The following is a 20462-nucleotide window of genomic DNA, read 5'->3' as shown; positions in this document are numbered from 1 at the left end:
ATAAGTAATAGTATGCTATACAACAGGATTTCTTTGAGACCTCCAGAGTCATTTGCCCATTCAGATGATCTCCAGTGGTGATTATATGTTGTTGCATTGATCACATTGTAATAAATGGAGATGCTGTTGGGTTACATGATCTGATCGATAGGATCGATTTACTATCTGTTCAAGGTTTGTCGTGTAGACACACATATTCAAATGTATCTCATCTGTCCATTGTGTCCAGATTTCCTGGTACCTCCATGTATGCAGATTATTTGACAGATAATCTTTCAAAATAATATTGATTTATTCATATTAAGACAATTGTTGCCATAAGTAAATTGTGCTACTTAATGATTTAAAAAAACAGTATAATGATGATTTGAATGGCTTGACCATCCAGATCTGTTTACACTTGATTGATATCCAGATACAATGCTTCCCACTGGAGGTGTTCACAATCTGAACACAACGTCTTTTAATAATCTGCACCGGTCTAAAAAATGTGGGCACAGTCAGAATGTGGACAGGATCAGGACAAAGGGCGCATGTTACACAGTTATGATCTTAATTTGACCTATATTGTCACAGCAAAATAATCCAGCATCAACAGGATTTGAAAGTTCAAAAAGTAGTCAAGTAGGCTACAGGAAAAGTGCAATGCTGTTATTATGACCGGGTTTTAAGTGAATTTATGTAAATCACAAAGCTCATCTGCATTTCCTGTGGAAACTTTTTCTGCAGCAAAAGAGATCAAATTAAGATCCTGGACAATTCCACAGTGATGCTGAGAAGAGAAAAAAATAATGATTGCAAAGTTAAACAAACCATACAACTCTATGCACAAGGACTACTTTGAACAATTTCCACTGAACAGGTTACAAAAACACATTTGCAGTGCAGATGGGAAGTTTGTTAACAGAATGACGACACGAAAACAGCACAAACCGTCATTCAGTTAAAAAAATTTGCATCTGCATTGTTCAAGTAAATGTGTTTTAGGTTTAAAACAGGGCTTAGGTGTGTATATGTGAATTTACTATGTCAAACTGTTAAGTGCCATCAGACAATCCTAAACTCTACCTATGGTATGATTGGGTCCAATCATTCCTCATGGTCTAATATTATGAACTTGAGTGTCACGTCCGTTGAAAGATGGATTGGACCAAGGTGCAGCGTTGTAGGCGAACATTTTACTTTTATTTAAATAACACCGAAAAAACAACAAAATATAAAAAACGAACGTAAAGCAACATGCAGTGCAGAAAACAACAAACAAGATCACACAACTAAAGGTGGAAAAAAGGCTGCCTAAGTATGATCCCCAATCAGATACAACGATAGATTGGGAACCATACCCAGCCAACAAAGAAATAGAAAAACTAGAATGCCCACCCAAATCACCCCCTGACCTAACCAAATAGAGAAATAAAAAGACTAAAGGTCAGAGCGTGACAGTGAGAATGTCATACCTTACCATTGCCTCTTCCCTTCTTCAATATATTGTTCTCAACTTTGAAGTATTTCTCGCTGGCATAGTATACAACTGTTGTATATTGTCCATAATGTTCAGTCCAGTAGCCTTTCATTTAGCCAAAAAAGTGAGACTGGATCTTAGTTTATTTTAAGACATCCACAGTGATTCGCCCAGTCAGACGATCCCCACTGGTAAAGATGTTCTGTGCATTGATTGCATCATAATCAATAGAGAAGCTGTTGATAGTCATTCTCTCTTGAGAAAACTAGTTTGGTCCTGATCAACACAATGAAAACTCCCACTCAGGTAACACTTGACAAAGAGACTGTCACGATCGTTGGACGCATACTCGGACCAACGTGATCGGAGATCCACATCTTTTATTTGAAATAAGTGAACCACAAAGACTAAACAAACCGTGCCGACAATCGAGTGCTAACATGCAACTACACATAAACAATATCCCACAAAACACAGCTAGAAAAAGGCTACCTAAATGTGATACCCAATTAGAGACAACGATTACCAGCTGCCTCTAATTGGAATCATACAAATCACCAACATAGAAATAATAACCTAGAACCCCACATATCAAAATTAAACTAGAATAACCCCCAGTCACGCCCTGACCTACTACACCATAGAGAAACAATAGCTCTCTATGGTCAGGGGGTGACCGAGATTCCATCAACTTGAATGGTTGACACAAGGTACAGCAAGGTATTTAACTCTATGTGTGCAGAAAACTGGTTTTGCAACATGCCAAAACTGTATACAGGATAATGCTCAACTTGAATTATAGCATGTGGCATGAATCTTAAGCCTTGTTCAAACTGCAAGCCTTAATGCTCAAATCAGTTTATTTAAAAAAAAATGCGTTTTGGAATACGGACTATCTACGACTATGGTTTGAAATGTGACTTAATCTCCAATTCTATATGCTTTTTGGCTGTTCAGAGAGCAGGAAAAATAACAGATTCCAATTGGATATGCAAAAAAAAAAAGGCTTTGGATCACTTCAAACTGCCAACGTGAACAAGCTTGTACACGTGAGGGACTTGGTAACGGGCACGTTCCTCTGCCCAGGCGTTGCTGACACATAACAAATCGTACAACGACTGGATAGATATTTTACATAACAGCTAACCACATCATATGTTATAGCAATCTTTCAGTCGATGACACAGTCGACCGTTGGTTGATACATGCATGTTTGAGGTCCAGCTACCCAGAGGAAGGTGTGTTTGTTTGAGAGGCAGCTGCCCTGGGTGAAGGTGCAGGTGTTTATGTTGAAGCTGTCCTGGGTGCAGGTGAGAGGGATGCTGTGTTTATGTTAAAGCTGTCCTGGGTGAAGGTGTGTTTGTTTGAGAGACTGCTGCCCTGGGTTAAGGTGCAGGTGTTATGTTAAAGCTGTCCTGGGTGCAGGTGAGAGGGATGCTGTGTTTATGTTAAAGCTGTCCTGGGTGAAGGTGTGTTTGTTTGAGAGGCAGCTGCCCTGGGTTAAGGTGCAGGTGTTTATGTTAAAGCTGTCCTGGGTGCAGGTGAGAGGGATGCTGTGTTTGTGTTAAAGCTGCCATGGGTGAAGGTGTGTTTGTTTGAGAGACGGCTGCCCTGGGTTAAGGTGCAGGTGTTATGTTAAAGCTGTCCTGGGTGCAGGTGAGAGGTATGCTGTGTTTGTGTTATAGATGTGGGAGAGCTACTCTGGAAGACTTGGTTTTGCTAAGATAAGTATTACCTTGATGAGTGTAAGATTTAAGTTCCAAGTTGCAGTGCTTTTCCTCCACCTGCACTATTTGTGATGGATCCTCCCTCCATTTTGTATTGAGCGAATGTGGTTCATTGAAACAGATTGGGAGAAAAACAAATGAAGTGAACTGTGACCTGTCTCTGACCCTCCTTCCATGTTCTTCCTCTCAAACCCAAAGTAATATAACCTGTGTTGCCTATGGTAGAAGTGTTATGCAGAGCTCCCTATGCTCTTGATTTAAACCTAGGGCTGTGTAGTCGGAGCTATGGTACTGAATTGGGTTTAGTCACAATTCCTCTTGACCAGGACAAACACGCTCTCTTGAATGAACGATTGATAAAGGTAGCCTACTTTTTGTTGTGTAGCGGGAATCGGTTAAACCTGCTGGGTCAGAAAAAGAGAGACATGTCTTGCAATATGATTCTGATTTAGGCCTGTATAACAAAAGTTCAAGTTAAAGAAGCATTTGAGGCTACATGCTGCTGTGCGATCTCCTTACCAACGGAAAATTCATCTTATCGTTAGGCCTACGTTTTCATTTATAATTCCCGTGCATCCCGTGAGTCTTTGACAATTTTTAGGGCCTTCCTCTGACACCGCCTTGTATAGAGGTCCTGGATGCCAGGAAGCTTGGCCCCAGTGATGTACTTGGCCGTACGCACTACCCTCTGTAGTGCCTTGCGGTCGGAGGCCGAGCAGTTGCCGTACCAGACAGTGATTCAATAAGTCAGGATGCTCTTGATGGTGCAGCTGTAGAACCTTTTGAGGATCTGAGGACCCATGCCAAATCTTTTCAGTCTCCTGAGGGGGAATAGGTTTTGTTGTGCCTTCTTCACGACTGACCTGGTGTGCTTGGACCATGTTAGTTTGTTGGTGATGTAGACACCGAGGAACTTAAAGCTCTCAACCTGCTCTTACTACAGCCCTGTCGATGAGAATCGGGGCGTGCTCAGTCCTCCGTTTCCTGTAGTCCACAATCATCTCATTTGTCTTGATCACATTGAGGGAGAGGTTCCTGGCACCACACAGCCAGGTCTCTGACTCCCTCCCTATAGGCTGCCTCGTCGTTGTTGGTGATCAGGCCTACCACTGTTGTGTCATCGGCAAACTCAATGATGGTGTTAGAGTCGTGCCTGGCCGTGCAGTCATGAGTGAACAGGGATACAGGAGGGGACTGAGCACACATCCATGAGGGGACCCAGCGTTGAGGATCAATGTGGCGGATGTGTTGTTACCTACCCTTACCACCTAGGGGCGGTCCGTCAGAAAGTCCAGGATCCAGGAGTAGAGGGAGGTGTTTAGTCCCAGGGTCCTTAGCTTAGTGATGAGTTTTGAGGGCACTATGGTGTTGAACGCTGAGCTGTAGTCAATGAATAGCATTCTTACATAGGTGCTCCTTTTGTACAGGTGGAAAAGGGCAGTGTGGAGTACAATAGAGATTGCATCATCTGTGGATCTGTTTGGCCGGTATGCAAATTGTAGTGGGTCTAGGGTTTCTGAAATAATGGTGTTGATGTGAGCCATGACCAGCCTTTCACAGCACTTCATGGCTACAGATATGAGTGCTACAGGTCATTTTGGCAGGTTACCTTAATGTTCTTGGACACAGGGACTATGGTAGTCTGGTTGAAACATGTTGGTATTACAGACTCTTGCCAGTTTGTCAGCACATGCTCCCAGTAATCCTACTGGCCCTGCGGCCTTGTGAATGTTGACCTGTTTAAAGGTCTTACTCACATCGGCTGTGGAGAGCGATGCATTTATTGATGAAGCCAATGACTGATGTAGTGTACTCCTCAATTGCAATCGAAAAAATCCCGGAACATATTCCAGTCTGTGCTAGCAAAATAGTCCTGTAGCTTAGCATCTGCTTCATCTGACCACTTTTTTTATTGACCGAGTCATTGGTGCTTTCGGCTTTAATGTTTGCTTGTAAGCAGGAATCAGGAAGATAGAATTATGGTCAGATTTGCCAAATGGAGGGAGAGGGAGAGCTTTGCACGCATCTCTGTGTGTGGAGTAAAGGTGGTCTAGAGTTTTTTTTCCCCTCTGGTTGCATATTTAAATTTGGTCAAATGGATTTAAGTTTCCCTGCATTAAAGTCCCCGGCCACTAGGAGTGCTACCTCTGGATGAGCATTTTCCTGTTTGCTTATGGCGGAAGACAGCTCATTGAGTGCGGTCTTCGTGCCAGCATCAGTCTGTTGTGGAATGTAAACAGCTACGGAAAATACAGATAAACTCTCTCAGTAGATAGTGTGGTCTACAGTTTATCATGATATACTCTACCTCAGGCGAGCAAAACCTCAAGACTTCCTTAGATATTGTGCACCAGCTGTTGTTTACAAATATACATAGTCTGCCCACCTTGTCTTACCAGACGGTGCTGTTCTATCCAGCCGATACAGCGTATAACCAGCCAGTTGTATGTTGATAATGTCGTCGTTAAGCCACAATAAGATATTACAGTTTTTTATGTCCCGTTGGTAGTTTAATATACCTCGTAAGTTGTCAATTTTATTTTCCAATGATTGCATGTTAGCTAGTAGAACGGAAGGCTGTGGGAATTTATTAGATCGCCTACGAATTCTTCACGCAAATGGTGGGGATTTGGTCCTGTTGCTGGGAAAGCAGTATGCCCTTCATGTGAATTCTACGGGGAGATATTCATTTATTAATGAAGCCGGTGACTGATGTGGTAAACTCCTCAATGCCTTCAGATGAATCCTGAAACATATTCCAATCTGTGCCAACAACAGTCCCGTAGCTTAGCGTCCACTTCATAGGAATCAAGCCACTTCTGTATTGAGCGCATCACTGGTAAATCCTGTTTTTGCTTGTAAACTGGAATTAAGAGTATGGAGTTATGGTCAGATTTGCCAAATGGAGGGCGAGAGAGTTTTGTAAGCGCCTCTGTGTGTAGAGTAGAGGTGATCTAGAGTTTTTTTCGCCTTAGTTGCAAGAGACATGCTGGTACAAATGCCTTGTACGCCTTCCAAAATCAGAGTAAACCTGTTTAAATCTTACATCAGCAGTTGCTTCTTTGGTAAAACTCACAAATTAAATTCATATTGCATCCAAGTAAAGCTCATGTAACAATGTTGCTTCTATCTCTCTGCTTGCCCCAGTCTGGGCTCGAGGGGGATTGTTTTGTAACTATTCAGCAGCACTTCCTATTACGCCCCATATTAGACCTGAACCAGCATGCATACACTTCCAACCTCATTCAGGTTTTAATTTCCACCACTTTTGGGCTACTTTCTGCAATTGACGTCACCAGGCTTTCCGAAGCCTGGTTCTCGATGAGGCTACAATGATATACAGAAATTTCCCTCAAATATCCCTGATTTGTATGCAATGTAGCCTTTTCCCCCTGATTTTTGAATAGGTGATTACATCTCTGTGTAGCCTATACTTTATCCTGCACATTTGTTTTCCATAAATTAAATCATGGTTTTTGCACATGTAACGGTTTTCTAGGTGTGGTGAAGGAGAGTCGGACCAAAATGCAGCGTGTAGATTTGCGATCCATGTTTAATGGAAAAAACACATGTAAACACGAATCAATACAAAACACTACAAAAACAATAAACGTAACGAAAACCGAAAACAGCCTATACTTGTGTCAACTAACACAGAACAAGGACATCAGGACACTAAGGACAATCACCCACAACACAACCAAATAATATGGCTGCCTGAATATGGTTCCCAATCAGAGACAACGATAAACACCTGACTCTGATTGAGAACCACTCCAGACAGCCATAGACTCTGCTAGATCACCCCACTAGCTACAATCCCACTATATACCAAAACCCCAAGACAAAACACACCACAATACAAAAACCCCATGCCACACCCTGGCCTGACCCGATACATAAAGATAAACACAAAATACTTCGACCAGGGCGTGACAGCACATGAGTCTTCAGTGGTTAATCCTAGCTTTTCTGTACTGTTTGGGGATACTGCTGATCATTGGACATGGTAATAAATAATATTTTATTTGTATAGTGCTTTTTATTATTTTCTAAGGCAACATGCACACATTTCACATCAAGGCAGGTAAATTAGCAATAAGTATAGATGCTAAATAATATTGATAATATAATATGCCATTTAGCAGAAGCTGTCATCCAAAGCAACGTACAGTCATGCATGCATATACAAAAAAAGACCAATAAAAGTCAAGGAGGAAATGGTTAGACAATCAATTCTAATTCTTCTGAAATTCTTCACCCTTCATCTTACTTTATCCAGGAGAATATCAATAGAATTTGCTTAATTCCTCACGTCATCTCCTCTGTCCTCTCTTCCCCTCTTTTTGAAAAAGGTCAAAGGTAATCGAGGCAAGGAGAGGAAACTTGAAAACAAATACGCTGGTATGAAATTAGACTTTTAATATATACGCTCACTGGCCAGTTTATTAAGTACACCAGACAGGCATCGAGGCTTTCAGTTTCTGTTCGATCATTAGAATGGGCAAAACGAGTGACGTATGCGACTTTGAGCGTGGTATCAACATCGGTGCGCCGGATCCAATATCGAAGAAATGGCCACCCTCCTGGGCTTTTTCCACACGACAGTGTCTTGGGTTTACCAACAATGGTGCGACAAAAAAAAACATTCAGTCAGCTGCAGTCCTGTGGGTGAAACCAGCTCGTTGATGAGAGAGATCGAAGGAGAATGGCAAGAATCGTGCAAGCTAACAGATGGGCCACAAACAGACAAACAAATTAGCACCGGTTCAACGCCACAGCGTATTTAAACATTGTTGCTGATACGGTGCATCCATTCAGGCTGTTCTGAAGGCAAAGTGGGGGTCCGACCCGGTACTAGAGGGGTGTTTTATAGATAAAATGATAGGTAGCATATTGTATTTAAAGGTACATGCTTTTCTCTGACAAAACAACAACGGTTTCAAAGGGGGTGTGGCGCATTTCAAACCTCTTCCATGTAGTACACTGGTAGGATACATCTCAATATCCTTGGCCAGAGAGGAGGCTATCAAGGAGAGGATGAAACTCCTCCGTTCCCTTATTAACTAATTGACCCTCTCCTATATATGGTGACCCCTTATCGGCCTCTGGGGCATGGAAGAGGAGGATGGAGGAGTTGAGTAGAGGACAGACTTTTGCGCCCAATTGAGAATCTCCATGCCTCTACAATTTTCTATAGAAATTTGATGAGGAAGCAAACATTTCGTAGGGGGGGGGGTGGTAGCTCAGATGCATTTGGGACTTATGACTCAAAACCAAAACTGGAGTAAGGTGGGGGTTCCTGTCCAAGAGTTTGAGTTGCAGTAAGAACAACGATAGGTAGCTTGATCTCAGGGTCTATGGCCAGTTTAACATCAAGAACGACCTGAAAGAATAGAAACGCAACAAGTGTTACAAAAGGTTTGTTTGAATAATTGGAAACATAAAATATAGTTGTTAATTTAGTGTCTGGAGCTTTGCAGTTCAGATTCATCCTATCACATATGTAGGTAGCTACCTTCAATCGGTACTCTAATTTGAGTATAGGACAGTTGAAGATGGTGGCAGGGAGTTGTGGAGGGTGGTCAAAACTTGGGTCACCGTCTGCCGAGTGCCAGCAGGGACCTGATCGCCCTTCTCTTTCAAGATGTTGTGGGTGTGGACTTTCCTCTTCTTCTGGGCTCACAACGGTCTTTAATATAACATAGTAAGGGAGGAGGTCTGTATTTACAAAAGGCGGGGACAATAAGTAGTCCTACGCCCACAATATTTGCAATGTCATCATTAAAGTCACATCTGATTAATTTTCCAATACTTGTGACAGCATAACTCTGATTCTTCTCCATCAAATAAAAAGTTATAAAGGCCTATATAAGGTTTATGTATGCATAGGGTGTGGTATTTAGTTGGTGTTCCTGGTTTTATGTATCTCATCATAAAAAAAAATGGACCAGTAGCCTATTATCATCGTGGACGTTCCTGCTTTTTATTTCACTGTACTTATTTGGAAATTGCAATTTTTACTATTATAATATATAAATATATATATATATATATATATATATATATATATATATATATATATATATATGAGAGATTTTTTATTAGAATATCAGCACCACCATGAAATTAGAACATTCATCGTTACATTCGTAACAGCAATATTCAAAGCAGAACTTTGTTCCATTTCATTATTCATAGTTGGCATTTCCACAAAGATATTGAAGTTACACACGTTGTCATGTCAATGACAAGAAACATCAACAACAGAAGTATAAATGGAAGTCTAAAGAGATAGAGAACTGCGCATTTATCATATACAATGCATTCATTTGTTATATTTTTACCCTCTTATCTTTTCTCCCACTAGGATTTACCACCAAAATCAGACAGGGATGGGTACGTTCCGTAGGCTGGGGGAGGCGCTAAAGCTCCTGGGGCCATTGGTGGATAGGCTCCTGGGGCCGTTGGTGGATAGGCTCCTGGGGCCGTTGGTGGATAGGCTCCTGGGGCCGTTGGTGGATAGGCTCCTGGGGCCGTTGGTGGATAGGCTCCTGGGGCCGTTGGTGGATAGGCTCCTGGAAATTGTGGTGTGCTGTTCCATCCGGGTTGGTTTGCATTCCCGAACGAGTCAAAGCCAAAGTCAGAGTAAGGTGGCGGCTGCAGTCCAGGCGTTTGAGTTGCAGGGAGGATGACCAGTGGCAATTTGATTTCTGGGTCTCTGGCATAGGGAACATCCAGGACAATCTATGACAAACAAGGATATTGGAATCAAAGGGAATGCAATAGTTAGGCTATAGGCCTATGGCAAAGCACAGTATGCAAGCTAGAATTAAAAGGTAAATGATTACATTTACATTTGAGTCATTTACGCCCAACGTTCTTAACCAGTAGGCTACCTACTACCCTTGATTATTGGATTTAAAGTATATTCAAACTCATATTTCAAGTGCAAACTGTTTAAAAAAAAAAAAACTTTTCCATTTGAGTTATAAAAAATTACTTGTATAAATCGATCAGTGACACTTTGTCAAACAGTATAACGATTTACCACTTGCAAAACGTGGACTCAATATGAACATGGTTTGCCCAACAGCAAGTTATACTTAGATAACATTTGTGGTTAAAAAGTAACCAGCCTCTAGTCTTTGCTCTACATTTTTATCAATGATAACAACCCACATGACTTCAGAAGTTGTAAAAATAGGTCTCTAATCATTTCAAAAGTCTGATGACTCCCTTGGTAAACAATGACAAAATAAAAGAGGTGTTTCACCAGAGCATTCCTGTTGTAGCAACAAAGCCCACTACAGCATGTTGTAAGCCCAGAACATGTTTTTCTGTATCTTAGTAAATAAATGGTCAAAGCACATTGTAGTAGTGGCTTTGGATAGACACTGAATATATGTTTTAACAGTTCACTCTCTCTCACACACACACACACACACACACACACACACACAGAGAGAGACACACACCTTCAGCCTGTACTCGCATTTAATATTACTACAGGTGAAGATGGATGGAACAATGTGTTGTGGGATTTTAAGGACTTTAGTGACTTTCAGTTTCCCAGATGGCGGGATGGGCTCTCCCAGCTCTTTCAGGATTTCTTTGGTGGACACCCTCCTCTTTCCCCCCGCAAAGAAGCTGTCCTTCTGGTACAGGGTGTACTTGGGCTTGATCTCACGAGAGGAGCTATTCTCAATGGATGCCACAACCTTTAGGTCTTCACCTGCAAAGGGAGGGGGTGTATATTTATGGTAGCAATGTTGTTCTGGATTCATGAAGGTCAAACCTAACATGAGAGAAATGATAATTCAAACACTTGAGTAAATCTACCATGTCTGTGCATGATTTGCGTGAAACCTCAACTTGTGCTTTTTTCTCATTCCGACATGTATGAATAACACTTGTATTTATGAATTGCTCAGAGTGGAACTGACGGCGTTTTTTAAATGTTATTTAACTAGGCAAGTCAGTTAAGAACAAATTCTTATTTTACAAACAACCACAGAGTTACACATGGAATAAACAAGCGTACACTAAATAACACAAATGGGGGAAAACAATAGTCTATATACTGTGTGTGCAAATGGTGTGAGGAGGTAAGGCAATAAATAGGCCGTAGTAGCGACGTAATTACAATTTAGAAAATTAACACTGTTAATTTGGTGATGTGCAAGTTGAAATACTGGTGTGCAAAAGAGCAGAAAAGTATATAAAAACAGTATGGGGATGAGGTAGGTCGATTGGGTGGGCTATTTACAGATGGGCTATATAACAGCTGCAGCGATCGGTTAGCTGCTCAGATAGCTGATGTTGTATAGTTAGTGAGGGAAATAAAAGACTCCAGCTTCAGCGATTTTTGCAATTCGTTCCAGTCATTGGCAGCAGAGAACTGGAAGGAAAGGCGGCCAAAGACTTTGGGGATGACCAGTGAGATATACCTGCTGGAGCATGCTACGGGTGGGTGTTGTTATCATGACCAGTGAGCTGAGATAAGGTGGAGCTTAACCTAGCATGGACTTATAGATGACCTGGAACCAGTGGGTCTGGCGACGAATAGGTAGCGAGGGCCAGCCGACGAGAGCATACAGGTCGCAGTGGTGGGTGGTATAAGGGGCTTTGGTGACAAATGGATGGTGCTGTGATAGACTGCATCCAGGTTGCTGAGTAGAGTATTGGAAGCGATTTTGTAAATTACATCGTTGAGGATCGGTAGGATAGTCAGTTTTACGAGGGTAGGTTTGGCGGCATGAGTGAAGGAGGCTTTGTTGCAAAATAGAAAGTCTATTCTAGATTTAATTTTGGATTGGAGATGTTTAATATGAGTCTGGTAGGAGAGTTTACAGTCTAGTCAGGCACCTAGGTATTTGTAGTTGTCTACATATTCTAAGTCAGAGCCGTCCAGAGTAGTGATGCCAGGCGGGTGCGGGCAGCGAACGGTTGAAAAGCATGCATTTAGTTTTTATTAGCGTTTTAAGAGCAGTTGGAGGCCACAGAAGGAGTACTGTATGGCATTGAAGCTCATTTGGAGGTTAGTTAACACAGTGTCCAAAGAAGGGCCAGATGTATACAGAATGGTGTCGTCTGCGTAGAGGTGGATCAGAGAATCACGCGCAGCAAGAGCGACATCGTTGATATATACAAAGAAAAGAGTAGGCCCGAGAATTAAACCCTGTGGTACCCCATAGAGAATAACACCATATTAAGCATGCATTGAACTGCATCCCTCTATTCTGCCAACAATGCCTTACTATGCGTCATGACATTTTTTGTCAAATATAACTAATATAACTTTTTTTTACTGTGAATTTGATATTTTTGACTGATATAACGGTCTGTTTCATATCTGCAATGTAATTAAAATGCTGTCAATTCCACTTTAACCACTAAAGTCAACAATGCAACTGACAATATTCAGCTGTATTGTTTGTGTATGCATGACAAAGAACAAAATGCAATCATCTGAAAAGCATATGCTTGAAGATTGGAATACTAACAACGCCCTCCCTTCACGTTTACATGTTTCCATGCCTTATATTTTCTAAGGACAGTAAAATGTTCTTAAGAAACAGTAATAAACATTGGTATGGTATGAAAGGCTATATACCAGATGTGCATTACTATGTCCCTTGCTCTCATTAGTCCTGTTGGTTTTCTTACCTAAGTAGTAGCCCATTCTCTCTATGTGAATGTCCATTCCCACTTTTCCTGAGGTGAATAACTTCATCTTTTTATCCTTGGTTCCATGCTGAGGCATCTGAAAAGGAACAAAGACAATTGTGCTACAAACAACACTACTACCATACAACCACAATCAGGAGGATAAAACATTTAAGAGCAGCATTGGCATTTTTTTTATTTTTTTTATTTCACCTTTATTTAACCAGGTAGGCTAGTTGAGAACAAGTTCTCATTTGCAACTGCGACCTGGCCAAGATGAAGCATAGCAGTGTGAACAGACAACACAGAGTTACACATGGAGTAAACAATTAACAAGTCAATAACACAGTAGAAAAAAACACAGTAAAAAAAAGGGGGAGTCTATATACAATGCGTGCAAAAGGCATGAGGTAGGCGAATAATTACAATTTTGCAGATTAGCACTGGAGTGATAAATGATCAGATGGTCATGTACAGGTAGAGATATTGGTGTGCAAAAGAGCAGAAAAGTAAATAAATAAAAACAGTATAAAAACAGTATGGGAATGAGGTAGGTGAAAATGGGTGGGCTATTTACCAATAGACTATGTACAGCAGCAGCGATCGGTTAGCTGCTCAGATAGCTGATGTTTGAAGTTGGTGAGGGAGATAAAAGTCTCCAACTTCAGCGATTTTTGCAATTCGTTCCAGTCACAGGCAGCAGAATACTGGAACGAAAGGCGGCCAAATGAGGTGTTGGCTTTAGGGATGATCAGTGAGATACACCTGCTGGAGCGCGTGCTACGGATGGGTGTTGCCATCGTGACCAGTGAACTGAGATAAGGCGGAGCTTTACCTAGCATGGACTTGTAGATGACCTGGAGCCAGTGGGTCTGGCGACGAATATGTAGCGAGGGCCAGCCGACTAGAGCAAGGCAATACTACATTAGTATCCTGCATACCACTGCTGGCTTGCTTCTGAAGCTAAGCAGGGTTGGTCCTGGTCAGTTCCTGGATGGGAGACCAGGTGTTGCTGGAAGTGGTGTTGCAGGGCCAGTAGGAGGCACCCTTTGCTCTGGTCTAAAAAATATCCCAATGCCCCAGGGCAGTGCTAGGGGACTCTGCCCTGTGTAGGGTGTCATATTTCAGATGGAACATTAAACAAGTGTCCTGACTCTCTGAGGTCATTAAAGATCCCATGGCACTTATTGTAAGAGTAGGGCTGTTAACCCCGGTGTCCTGGCTAAATTCCCAATCTGGCCTCAAACCATCATGGTCATCTAATAATCCCCAGTTTACAATTGGCTCATTAATCCCCCTCCTCTCCCCTCCCCTATAACTATTCCCCAGGTCGTTGCTGCAAATGAGAACGTGTTCTCAGTCAACTTACCTGGTAAAATAACTAATAAATATCAGGATAGGCTCACACAGTAGTACTCATTGTGTCAACAGGGAGTGTGTGTGTGTGTGTGTGTGTGTGTGTGTGTGTGTGTACCATCAGCTCAGGGATGCTGCCCAGGTCTGCCTTGGAGACAAAGGGGAACTCAGCCCTGGCTTTGCTGCATATCCTCATTGATCTGCTCAACTTGGCCTCTAACGTATACAGGATTTTCCCCCAGGCGCCTTTAAAGGATGATGGCATTGCTCTATGAACAAGGAATATCAGTATTATTATTATTTTTTTAATTACAAAACAAAGACCAAGAATGGTGATAGATTATAGTCAACATTCTACATAAAGTTGATATTTTATGGTGTAGTATCTACAAGCAATTTGGAACCTACAGACTAGGGCCATAAATAAACAAGTGAACTGTCATAATCGGAAAATGGTAACTAATGTCTCCGATTGGTATATGGTGCTAGACCTGTAACTAGGCTACAGTAGCTCTTTAGTTACATATACATCAAGACAAAGCCATTATGGGTCGGTTTCAAGGACACACAATATGATTATTAATAGGAGAATCTCCATTGAGCGTTCATTTCAGCCCAAGACTAGGATGACCCTATATGTAATTAGGCTATTTACAGGTAACTGCCAAAATAAAGGAAACACACGAGTAAATGAGGGATACAAAAAAATATTGAATGTGGTTCTTGAATGCGGTGCCTAAGTTAATTAAGCAATTAACATCCCATCATGCTTAGGGTCATGCATAAAAATGCCCAGTTGCCCAATATTTTGGTCTCAGTAACTTTGAAAGAGGGGTCTCAAAGGAGCATAGGGGGTTTAAAGTATGTGTCAGTCACCAGATCTAAACCCAATTGAACTATTATGAGAGATGGAGCAGTGCCTGAGACAGTGTTTTCCACCACCATTAACAAAGCACCAAGTTATGGAATTTCTTGTGGAAGATTGGTTTCACATCCCACATCCCAGTTCCAGAAACATAATCTATGCCAATGGCGCATTGAAGCTGTTCTGGTGGCTCATGGTGACCCAACGTCATTAAGACACGTTACGTTGGCAATTCCTTTATGTTGGCAGCTACCTGCATATACATGTACTATCTGCAATCTACTGATTATATTATTGACTTAATATGGCTGTTTGCACAGGCAGCTCATTTCTGATCTTTCTTCACCAATTGGTCTTTTAACCAATCTGATTAGATATTTTGCAAATAATTGGGCTGCCTGTGTAAACGTAGACTAAATGGTGCGCACGAGCAGTGTGGGTGCAATGATTTGAATCGCACGCGATGTGAGCGTTGTGGTCAGCATGTAAGACGCAATCATAAAACACAAGTACTTAAAGTTAACCATTGTAAACATTCTGAAAACAACTCAGGATTACCTTGTTGATGTTAACAAGATAGCTTACTACTCTATTTATATGATTGTGCTCATGATCAAGTGTCTAAGCGATGTAACACACCAGGTGTGTTTGCAGGGCACTTACTGTTGAGGGATCTGAAATGTGAATGGGTAAACGTGAGTTCCAGGAGCTACGACATTACAATCTGAAAAACAACAAGTCACTTTTATGTTAAAAGATCAAAAAGAATCTGTCCTAAAATATGGACCAAATATTTTCCAAGAACATGCACAAAGATATCTCATTACCGTAACACTTGTAAAGTTAGAAAATAAACATAGAAAGGTGAAAATAAAAATAAAAACATTTAAACTATTTCAATTTTAACCATTTATCTAATTACCGTAATGTGTGGCATGTTCATAACCTGGATGTTTAAAAAATATATATATATTTGTTTTAAATTATTCCTATTTTAAAAAGAACACAAATATAAAGAGTAGATATTTTGTAATATTATTCTAGGAGTATTTTATCACTGATGCATTTCGGTAATGAGATCCATGTTACAGTAGATGAGACCACATTATATAATAATAATAATAATAATATATGCCATTTAGCAGACGCTTTTATCCAAAGCCAACGGTACTTTAATAAGAGCAAAAAATATAATTTAGAACCATAGTAACCATTAAGAACAACACATTGATCATAAACTCCCTACCATTGCCCAGCTCTACCACATCCCACATCCCACTCACCCTAAACCACCCTTTTTTTATGCAAAGTTCTGCCCTATTCCTTGTGTAATTACATAAACAATTCTACAATAACATGATTACAGTGTTACTACTGTAAGATAACAACAGTGTTCCAACCAGTGCCTAAAATAATGTTTTTTTTTTTGTGTGCATGTATGTATGTATGTATGTACAGTTGAAATCATAAGTTTACATACACCTTAGCCAAATACATTTAAACTGTTTTTCACAATTCTTGACATTTAATCCTAGTAAAAATGCCCTCTCTTAGGTCAGTTAGGATCACCACTTTATTTTAGAAATGTCAGAATAATAGTAGAGAGAATGAATTATTTATTTCAGCTTTTATTTATTTCAAATTACTATTTGGTAGCATTGCCTTTAAATTGTTTAACTTGGGTCAAACGTGTCGAGTAGCCTTCCAAAAGCTTCCCACAATAAGTTGGGTGAATTTTGGCCCATTCCTCCTGACAGAGCTGGTGTAACTGAGTCAGGTTTGTAGGCCTCCTTGCTCACACACGCTTTTTCAGTTCTGCCCACACATTTTCTATGGGATTGAGGTCAGGACTTTGTGATGGCCACTCCAATACCTTGACTTTGTTGTCCTTAAGCCATTTTGCCACAACTATGGAAGTATGCTTTGGGTCATTGTCCATTTGGAAGTCCCATTTGCGACAAAGATTTAACTTCCTGATGTCTTGATGTTGCTTCAATATATCCACATCATTTCCTTTCCTCATGATGCCATCTATTTTGTGAAGTGCACCCGTCCCTCCTGCAGCAAAGCACCCCCACAACATAATGCTGCCACCCCCGTGCTTCACGGTTGGGATGGTGTTCTCTGGATTTCAAGCCTCCCCTTTTTCCTCCAAACATAACAATGGTCATTATGGCCAAACCGTTCTATTTGTTTCCTCAGACCAGAGGGCATTTCTCCAAAAAAGTATGATATTGTTGACCATGTGCAGTTGCAAACCGTAGTCTGGCTTTTTTATGGCGGTTTTGGAGCAGTTGCTTCTTCCATGCTGAGCGGCCTTTCATGTTATGTCGATGTAGGACTCGTTTTACTGTGGATATAGATACTTTTGTACTTGTTTCCTCCAGCATCTTCGCAAGGTTGTTTGCCGTTGTTCTGGGATTGATTTGCACATTTCGCACCAAAGTACGTTCATCTCTAGGAGACAGAACGCGTCTCCTTCCTGAGCATGATGATGGCTGCGTGGTCCCATGGTGTTTATACTTGCGTACTATTTTTTTGTACAGAAGAACATGGTGCCTTCAGGCCTTTGGAAATTGCTCCCAAGGATGAACAAGACTTGTGGAGGTCTACAGTTATTTTTCTGAGGTCTAAACCATGGTCTTACAATGGAAGAGGCTGGCTGGAGAGTACAGCCTATTGTAAACAGGTCCACAGTGTCATCAATTGTGCAAATATTCAGTAGGGAAAACAGCTAAATATGTACTCGTTCTTTAATTTTGTTACAGCATTTCATTCACAACAATACAGCAACTATTGTAAAGGTAAATGCAAGTCTTAAAATCACAACGTACCGTAAGATATGTATGAAGAATATAAAGTAATACAGCACAATAGTATAATTCTATCTGTGACGTGATCTATTTGTGAATTCTACATGTCATATAGAGGACTGCACAACGACCTCATATTATGTAATTGTGTGGGATAATGTCAGCTTCCACCAAACCAACATTGGAACTATTTTCTCTCCATACCCCCTGATTCCTACCGCAAGCTCTGGACAATTTCACCTGGATCTTGCAGCTAGCTAGCTGCTATCCGAGTGACTATTGGCTAACGTCAGTCCGGAGAAAACACCAATTATCCCGGAGCTAACCAGCTGAAGAGTTCCATCAGCCACTCCTGGGCTACAATCACCAAGCCGGACCCATTTTACTGCCGATGCGGAGCCCCACCGAGCCTTCACAACTGGACTACCAACGTTATCTACCCGAGGGAGTTATTCAACAGGCCCCTCCGTCGCGACGTAACCTGAACGCCCATCTGCTAACTGCGGCCCATTATTCGTTAGCTGTCTTGAGCATATCGGCTGCTAGCTGAATAGATCTATCGGACAATTTTCCTGGGCCACTATAACTATGTTGCCAATTGGATTGTTCCCCTCTACCACACGGAACTCCACTAACCTACCGACAGAAACGCACAAGGTGGCTAACAACCTCCGTCTTATGCTAGCTTGCTACCCATGGCCCGGCTAGCTGTCTGAATCGCAGTGACCCCAACCAACCTCACTACTCACTGGACCCTTATGATCACTCGGCTCAGCATGCCTCTCCTTAATGTCAATATGCCTTGTCCATTGCTGTTGTGGTTAGTGTTTATTGGCTTATTTAACTGTAGAGCATCTAGCACTGCTCAATATACCTTATCCAACCCTTCAGTTCCAACACCAACATATGCGATGACATCACCTGGTTTCAATTATGTTTCTAGAGACAATATCTCTCTCATCATCACTCAATGTCTAGGTTTACCTCCACTGTATTCACATCCTACCATACCTCTGTCTGTACATTATACCTTGAATCTATTTTATCGCCCCCAGAAACCTGCTCATTTTACTCTCTGTTCCGGATGTCCTAGACGACCAATTCTAATAGCTTTTAGCCGTACCCTTATCCTACTCCTCTTCTGTTCCTCTGGTGATGTAGAGGTGAATCCAGGCCCTGCAGTGCCTAGCTCCACTCCTATTCCCCAGGCGCTTTCTTTTCTTGACTTCTGTAACCATAAAAGCCTTGGTTTCATGCATGTTAACATTTAGAAGTCTCCTCCCTAAGTTTGTTTTATTCACTGCTTTAGCACACTCTGCCAACCCGGATGTCCTAGCCGTGTCTGAATCCTGGTTTAGGAAGACCACCAAAAACATTTTCAGACAAGATAGAACGGCCAAAGGGGGAGGTGTTGCAATCTACTGCAGAGATAACCTGCAGAGTTCTGTCCTACTATCCAGGTCTGTACCCAAACAATTTGAACTTCTACTTTTAAAAATCCACCTCTCTAAAAACAAGTCTCTCACCGTTGCCGCTTGCTATAGACCATCCTCTGCCCCCAGCTGTGCTCTGGACACCATTGGTGAACTGATTGCCCCCCATCTATCTTCAGAGATCGTGCTGCTAGGTGACCTAAACTGGGACATGCTTAACACCACAGCCATCCTACAATCTAAGCTTGTTGCCCTTGTTGCATTTCTTTCTAAAATGATCTGCGGAAATTGTTGCAACCCCTATTACTAGCCTGTTCAACCTCTCTTTCGTGTCGTCTGAGATTCCCAAAGATTGGAAAGCAGCTGCAGTCATCCCCCTCTTGACCCAAACTGCTACAGACCTATATCTTTCCTACCCTGCCTTTCTAAGGTCTAAAGCCAAGTTAACAAAGAGATTACAGACCATTTCGTATCCCACCGTACCTTCTCCACTATGCAATCTGGTTTCAGAGCTGGTCATGGGTGCACCTCTGTCACACAAGGTCCTAAACGATATCTTAACCGCTATCGATAAGAAACAATACTGTGCAGCCGTATTCATTGACCTGGCCAAGGCTTTCGACTCTCAATCACCACATCCTCATCAGTAGACTCAACAGCCTCAGTTTCTCAAATGATTGCCTCGCCTGGTTCACCAACTACTTTTCCGATAGAGTTCAGTGTGTCAAATCGGAGAGCCTATTGTCTGGGCCTCTGGCTGGGGTGCCACAGGGTTCAATTCTTGGGCCAACTCTTTTCTCTGTATACATCAATGATGTCGCTCTTGCTGCTGGTGAGTCTCTGATCCACCTCTACGCAGAAGAGACCATTCTGTATATTTATGGCCCTTCTTTGGACACTGTGTTAACTACCCTCCAAATGAGCTTCAATGCCATACAACTCTCCTTCCGTAGCCTCCAACTGCTCTTAAATACAAGTAAAACTAAATGCATGCTCTTCAACTGATCGCTGCCTACACCTGCCCGCCCGCCCTGCATCACTACTCTGGACGGTTCTGACTTAAAATATGTGGACCACCACAAATACCTAGGTGTCTGGTTAGACTGTAAACTCTCCTTCCAGACTCACATCAAACAT

At 41.7% G+C, this 20462-nt stretch overlaps 1 protein-coding gene across 3 annotated transcripts in view; it reads right to left on the bottom strand.

Annotated features, from left to right (window-relative positions):
• Window positions 1–6717: 6717 nt before the first annotated feature.
• Window positions 6718–20462, bottom strand: part of LOC118375018 (arrestin domain-containing protein 3-like) — a 29372-nt gene continuing 15627 nt past the window's right edge. The window contains exons 2-7 of one of the 3 annotated variants that reach the window (XR_008063787.1): window positions 15743–15803; window positions 14333–14483; window positions 12859–12955; window positions 10668–10924; window positions 8708–9936; window positions 6718–8575 (exon numbers count right to left, since the gene is read on the bottom strand). Coding sequence is in view for 1 of the 3 variants with exons in the window: in XM_052461211.1 (XP_052317171.1) it covers window positions 9556–9936; window positions 10668–10924; window positions 12859–12955; window positions 14333–14483; window positions 15743–15803 (947 nt within the window). In the remaining 2 variants the exon portion in view is untranslated. Of the gene's footprint in view, window positions 9937–10667; window positions 10925–12858; window positions 12956–14332; window positions 14484–15742; window positions 15804–20462 lie in introns of all 3 variants that reach the window. The other 2 variants (XR_008063786.1, XM_052461211.1) reach the window with 2 other exon arrangements.

The sequence above is a fragment of the Oncorhynchus keta genome, chromosome 14, assembly GCF_023373465.1.
Source record: "Oncorhynchus keta strain PuntledgeMale-10-30-2019 chromosome 14, Oket_V2, whole genome shotgun sequence".
NCBI classification, from domain to species: Eukaryota; Metazoa; Chordata; class Actinopteri; order Salmoniformes; family Salmonidae; genus Oncorhynchus; species Oncorhynchus keta.
The sequence above is the reverse complement of the archived record's forward strand: the minus strand, read 5'-3'. Positions and strand labels throughout refer to the sequence as shown.